The 6191-nt window shown below is 32.1% G+C and overlaps 1 protein-coding gene across 1 annotated transcript in view; it reads right to left on the bottom strand.

Annotated features, from left to right (window-relative positions):
* Nucleotides 1-1331: 1331 nt before the first annotated feature.
* The window catches only part of LOC108736514 (slit homolog 1 protein), a 31595-nt gene continuing 26735 nt past the window's right edge, over nucleotides 1332-6191 (bottom strand). Inside the window, exons 7-9 of the mRNA XM_025974021.1 lie at nucleotides 4831-5011; nucleotides 4535-4674; nucleotides 1332-2660 (exon numbers count right to left, since the gene is read on the bottom strand). Coding sequence (XP_025829806.1) covers nucleotides 2389-2660; nucleotides 4535-4674; nucleotides 4831-5011 — 593 coding nt within the window. The 3' untranslated portion in view covers nucleotides 1332-2388. The remainder of the gene's footprint in view (nucleotides 2661-4534; nucleotides 4675-4830; nucleotides 5012-6191) is intronic.

The following is a 6191-nucleotide window of genomic DNA, read 5'->3' as shown; positions in this document are numbered from 1 at the left end:
TGTTCAAATGGTTAGGTAATTTGTTATAAAAAAGGTTGCAAAATTAAAAAAACAAAATCAAAATACTTTTCTTAGATTAACTAATCAAAAATTAACAATTTTTCTGTTTTGATATTTGTTTCGAAATTTTCGAGTCTTAGGTGATGCAAGGTTCGAAAATATTCAAAAGTGGACTTCAAATATTGATATCCCAGCTTCATCTAAACTTTTTTAACTTATCGTATTTCAAAATAATCATTAATGGTACCTTAACCTGTCGTATGATTTGTAATTACAATTTTTGCCGTTTCGCAAGAAAAAGAAATGGAGATATTTCGATGAAAATTTTGAGGATGAAAATGGAAAGTTGCCTTATTATAAAAAATAGTAGATTAAAGTATAAGTATAACTGATCGTTTTGCGACCTAGTAAGTTAAAAAAAATTTAGTAGAAGCTGAATTATGAATTTTTGAAATCGTCCAGTTTTTGTCCATTTTCAAAAAGTTGTTTCAAAATATTTTTTGTTTTTTACTATATTGCAACTTTTTTTGTTAATAACAAATTATCTGCCATTCGAACAATGAAATGTTTTTCATTTCCGATAAAGTAACAAGTCCATTCCACTTGGATTCAATCCGGCAAATCTCTTGGGGAGTTTTAGTAATTTTTTTAATGCATCTTTCTGAGGGTACGCCGCTCGCCTAGTAAGATGTATGAAATACAATTTATGTTTACGCAATAGGTAATATATATGGAAAAGTTGATTTTTATTTATTTTAGTAACACCTTAGAAATTTCTCTAAATAGTAAGACTTCGTTCCCCACAATTGAACAACTTACTAAGCAGTACATATGAATGCTGTAAGTGTGACGAATTTTGTAAATCATCTGATAACGAACTGCAATAATAACAGTAATAATAATCGTAATTGTAATAATAATATTAATAAAAGGTTTATATCCTAAAGCTATCATTAGTTAGGTACGCGTATAGCGATTCAACATCCAATTGAACGGCTAAATGTAGTGCACAACTTTATTATTTTTTTTTTACTTTTTCATTTCTTCTAGTAATTGAAAGGAGTCAAGTACTGAAAAGCTTTTTTTTTTCTCGTAAAAGCGAAAAATTTGACTGTTACTTAATTTAACATTCGTTGAGAAACTGTGGCAAAGGTCACACGTAAACGTATGGCCCTTCTGTCTCGCCCTGTCTCTCAACGTGACAGTATCAAAACCTTATTTTATACGTACAAGTATTGAATAATAACCTTAACAATTACTACGGCACATGTGATTAATTCACCAACTTCCACCATGATATGTATAATATTATATTTNTGGTCCAAATTATATTTATATATATGTATATATGTATAGGCCATCATCACATTGGTAACTCGATTGGGAGGTCGTGTTCTTTTGTGCTGATATGCGCTCAAGAAACCAAACGGTAAATCAAAGTGGCAAACAGAAAGAATTAAAATACACTAATATATTACTTACTACGTCTAGTAATACAATGACATCAAGAACAACATCGAGAGAACATGAGACAGCGAAAGACAGTTAAGTTGAATAGTTCAAAAAAAACGACATCCCAATTAGTCACAAACAAAATTTTTCGAATTGGTGGAGTCGATTCCTTTACAATTCAGTCAAATACATTGGGGTACAATCTGATATGTATACGGATCATTTACGAGTTATGTCAAAATTGCGATACCATTTTTTATTTAAACATATAAATCCCAAACAAAAAATAGAGAAGACAGACCATTACATTAGTTCATTTCAATTGCATTGCTGTTATTTTTTAAAATTTTATTAGCATTTTTAAATCGAGAATAGTCGTTGTTTTCTTCGCCTTCAGAATTTTAAATACAGTAAAAACCGAAAAACTCAACTGCATTTATTAAAAAATAAACAATCACATAAAATGTAGTAAAACTAACCTTGGGTGTAACTTACCTGGTTAGGTTAGGTATGGTTAGGTAAGGTCAATATCTTCATAGATAATTTTCCATTAGTTCAAGTGCTCCTTAATTTCGAAATAATATTTAAAAATAGAATAAGGCAGTTTTTAATACGTTTTTGGCTTTCTAATTTTTGTATCAAATTGTGACATAACCGTCATGTACTTACTTAATTTAGTCAAGTGATATGTATCGTTTGGTTTTCAAATGCGAAACGCAAAAACATCGATTCAAAAAACAGAAATTACAATTGCGAATAAGCTTATCATTTTAGATCTATAAATATTTTCATTGACAAAGCTACAAATGCATTTCATTAATCGCAAAATCGAACACTATCATTCTCGTGTAATTAATAAAAATCGAACTGGCTACTTGTCTATGTGGCGTACAGTACAAATACTAAAAATGAAAATTCGAACGCATATTATACGAACTATAGCGTTAATTTGACTATAAAAGCCCAAAAGCAAATAGTCAAAGATGATAACGCAACAATGCCCGATGCACTCATCATTCGTGGATCGTATGCTTTCACCACGCAGTTCATCTTTTGCAGAGGTAAATTTTGTAAATTGTACTCCCTGTGTTCGGCTGTGTGGAGGCAGACTGTTCTCTTCTTCTGCATCATTTCGTCATCCTTGTCTCGGAGATTTCTCAACCAATTCGCGTACCATTGCAGTTCACATTCGCAAACGAGTGGATTATCTGCAATCAACCCAAATGAAATTATAAAGGGGAGAACCACAAAATTGTTCCTTTACATGTTCATATTAAATAACATAAAAAATTTAAGTGGATTAATACCATTAGACAATGAATACCCAGGAAGATATGTCACGTACGAGTTCAAAATCCGTTTAAGTCTGCGCATGACGTCACCTTGTGAGTTTTCGAATCTATATCAATACATAGGAAAACCACTGAAAAACTCATAGTGGGTAATTACATGAAACATTTGTTTCGTACCAGAGAGTATAGCTTTTATTATTTTTTATCAATTTAAATAACAAAAGATAAAATAAAAAATATGATTATTAAATAAAACTATACTTATATATTACTTAATTATTTATTAACAGTTTTATACTTGATAGTGATAATTTTGTTGGAAAAGAAGACAATAATAAGAAATCGTACCTTTTCAAGAAAATTTTATTCTTACTTACGTTTAATAATTTAGTGTTATTTTTGTTATTTTCTTACAAATAAGAATGTCTTGTACATCGATATTTAAACAGTTTAGATTTTTCTGGACATAAAACAAAAGCAGAAAATAATCAGTACAAGAAATAGTATTGAAAGAAATTAGTCTCAAATCACCGAAGAAACCCATCATAAAATTGCATTTAGGGAGAAGTACAACTGTTTCCCCGTTAGTAATTGAAGTTAAAATGTAAAAGGGGATTATAGAAATGTACAAATAATAAAGTTATTTATACACAGAAATAGAATACAAAAGATCGAATACAGTAGTTTGAAATATCTGATGCTAGCAGTAATAGAATTATTGCACTGTACAAGTACAAGAATACTCTTTATAAAAATAACATAATATGACGTATGGTGTCCTACTCATATGGTGATGGGTATTCGTTGTGACATGGGCTAATACAGAATAATCAATTTAGACAAGCAGAAGATTTCATGTAGATTAAATAGTTTTTCTGTATTCATTGTCAAACAACGAAAAATCGTTTTTAATTTTAGTATACAAACGACTTGTTTGCATTGTTAGGAATTAGATCAAATTTTAAAAACATTTCAATATTATTTTAAGAACAGTACGCGTTCTTGGTTCCTAGAAAGTCATTGAAGTATTCAGAAACCATTAAAGGTAATATGAACAAAGCTTACAATGAAATAGAATCGATAAAATGTCTGTGCTGCTCTTTGACGACATTCTGAAAAAAATGTATTAGGTTATATTTAAAGTTTCTCACTTTGCCGAGTTTTTCAATAATAGGTAGGTACTACTTTACTTTATCTCAACATTTTTAAATTTCAGCCGAATTCGTTAAGTAATTTAACAGTTATGAACTGCAAATTTGTTTTCACCCTCAATAATTTTGGGCTAAGACTTTGTCAAATTACTTCTTATGTTTATAGTAGCTTTAAAATAAAAACAACATAAGACCATACATTGCCCTTATTTATTCGCCTACGACCTTTAGCTAAAGTTCTCTCCATTTACTTTTAGATAGTAGGTACCTAATTCAGATTAATTTAAACAGAGTTTGATCCAAGTAAATGTTGATTTTATCTTTCATGATACCCGTGGCGTAAAATCTTCCAAACCAGGAGATATAATATATAATTAATGTATTTTAAATTATTAACACTTTAGAAGGATCCATGTCTAAAATTGGGTTTTCGAAGTTGAAGGCTGTATCTACTTGTGATGTAAATTTTAAAGTATTTGCATTGAATTTCTTGGTCATAAGAATGGCAAGTTTATTAGTGAAAGCAAGAATTAAGAAAAATAGTGCAGAATATAGTTGGTCCAAACTGAATCCTCAATAATTATTACTTTATTTTAAAGGAACAAATGTTTAGGTATAGAGCCAAATTTTTCAACTTACCCATTATATCGATAACCCGAAGAGTGTCCACAATAGGTTCCATGACTTCTTCTGGTATTCTCATGATCTTATTGTTTTGTAAAATGAGCGTCTCTAACGAGTTCAAATTTTCAAACACCAAAGCTGGCAGCTGTTTTATACTGTAACAAACGAAAATAGGCATTGAGTACGGAGTGCAAAAGAAAATACAACAGAACTCCATTAAGGTTAGACCTTAATCCTTTTATTTTACTTTCACAGAATGGCAGTGTTGCACTGAACAGCTAAATAAAGTTAACTATATGTATACTACGTACTCATTCTTTTGAAGATTTAAGAACGTTATGGAATCTCCGTAGCCCGCAAAAGCATCGTCTGCAATGTAGCTAATGTTATTACTTCGCAGATCCAAGTGACGTAATCTGTGAAGGCGACGAAGGGCTTCTGATGGAATAGTATGGATGTTATTATCTCCCAACCTCAAGTACTGCAAATGTTCTGAAAGAACAAAGCGAATGTTGCTTTGGATTCTGTATACATGTAGCCAAACAGAAAATAGTATAAAAATTAAACACACAATATTCATTTCAATCATCATCATGGGGTTGTTAGTACGAAGGCTGCTTGGAAACGCAATTCCATTCGTTTCTTTTGAAGTGAAACTTCTTTATAGATGGAGGGTATTGCGATTTTTTTGTCGCGAAAAAGCGTTATGGCCGCGTGGAGGGGGTAAACGGTATATCGCGAAGTTAGAGGCGGCAGGGGTGGGGGAAAGAAAGGCTGGCGGGGGGAGAGAGGACAACGACTGTATTACATGGATACAATGTGCAGCAGCGCGGAGAGTCCGCTAGAGTCCCGGCGGCGTGTGCTGTGCTCAGCAGTTGTTTTTATCTCGGCTGGGCATCATTGCCTGTATTTCCGGTCTGTGTAAAAGCCAAATCATAATTTTCAATAAACCTGTGAAAACGAAATGTGTGCTGGGACACATAGTAGAAGTGAAACTTCAGCGAACAAGTGGAAAAACAAATCGCAAGAAAATTTTGAATTCTAGTTGTACGGGCAGATTGTTGATGTACTTGTCCAATTTGAAAACCCGCCCGTAAAAATTTTTTTGCGATTCGTTTTTCCACTTGTCGTTTGCCATATGTTTTCCTACTTGTCCGTTACCATTCGTTTTTCCACTTGTCCGTTGATGCTTCATTCGACTTTATTCATTTATTGCATCGCCGCTTTAGTAAATGGTCTTAATGAAAAGAGTTTCTCGACATGTTAATCTTGATTTTGATCTTGATCTCATATTTTTGATATTGCCATGATTTTCAAACAACAAACTGTAAAAAATATTACGATCTTCCCCCGTATTTTCATTTTCAATTGTATGAATTGTAACATCGGTGAAACTTTTTTAGTATTTAAGTATAAACGGTAAGTCTCCCTCTACAAAAGTGGTATGGAAAGAATAATTATTTAATAGCTTCACGTGCTGATATATGCAAAAGGATATAGGTACATATAATATGAAAATTGGCTGTTACAACTGCATGTGGTTTAGCTTACGAGGGTGGATTGATAAGTTTCCGGCCTAACCAAGAGATGACGCCACTAGGCCTACCTTGAGGTGACATTCTATAGTACCATCCTTGGATAGCTTGTAGCTATAGTTTCAGCCCGATCTCCT

The sequence above is a fragment of the Agrilus planipennis genome, unplaced genomic scaffold, assembly GCF_000699045.2.
Source record: "Agrilus planipennis isolate EAB-ADULT unplaced genomic scaffold, Apla_2.0 scaffold130, whole genome shotgun sequence".
In the NCBI taxonomy this organism is placed as follows: Eukaryota; Metazoa; Arthropoda; class Insecta; order Coleoptera; family Buprestidae; genus Agrilus; species Agrilus planipennis.
The sequence above is the reverse complement of the archived record's forward strand: the minus strand, read 5'-3'. Positions and strand labels throughout refer to the sequence as shown.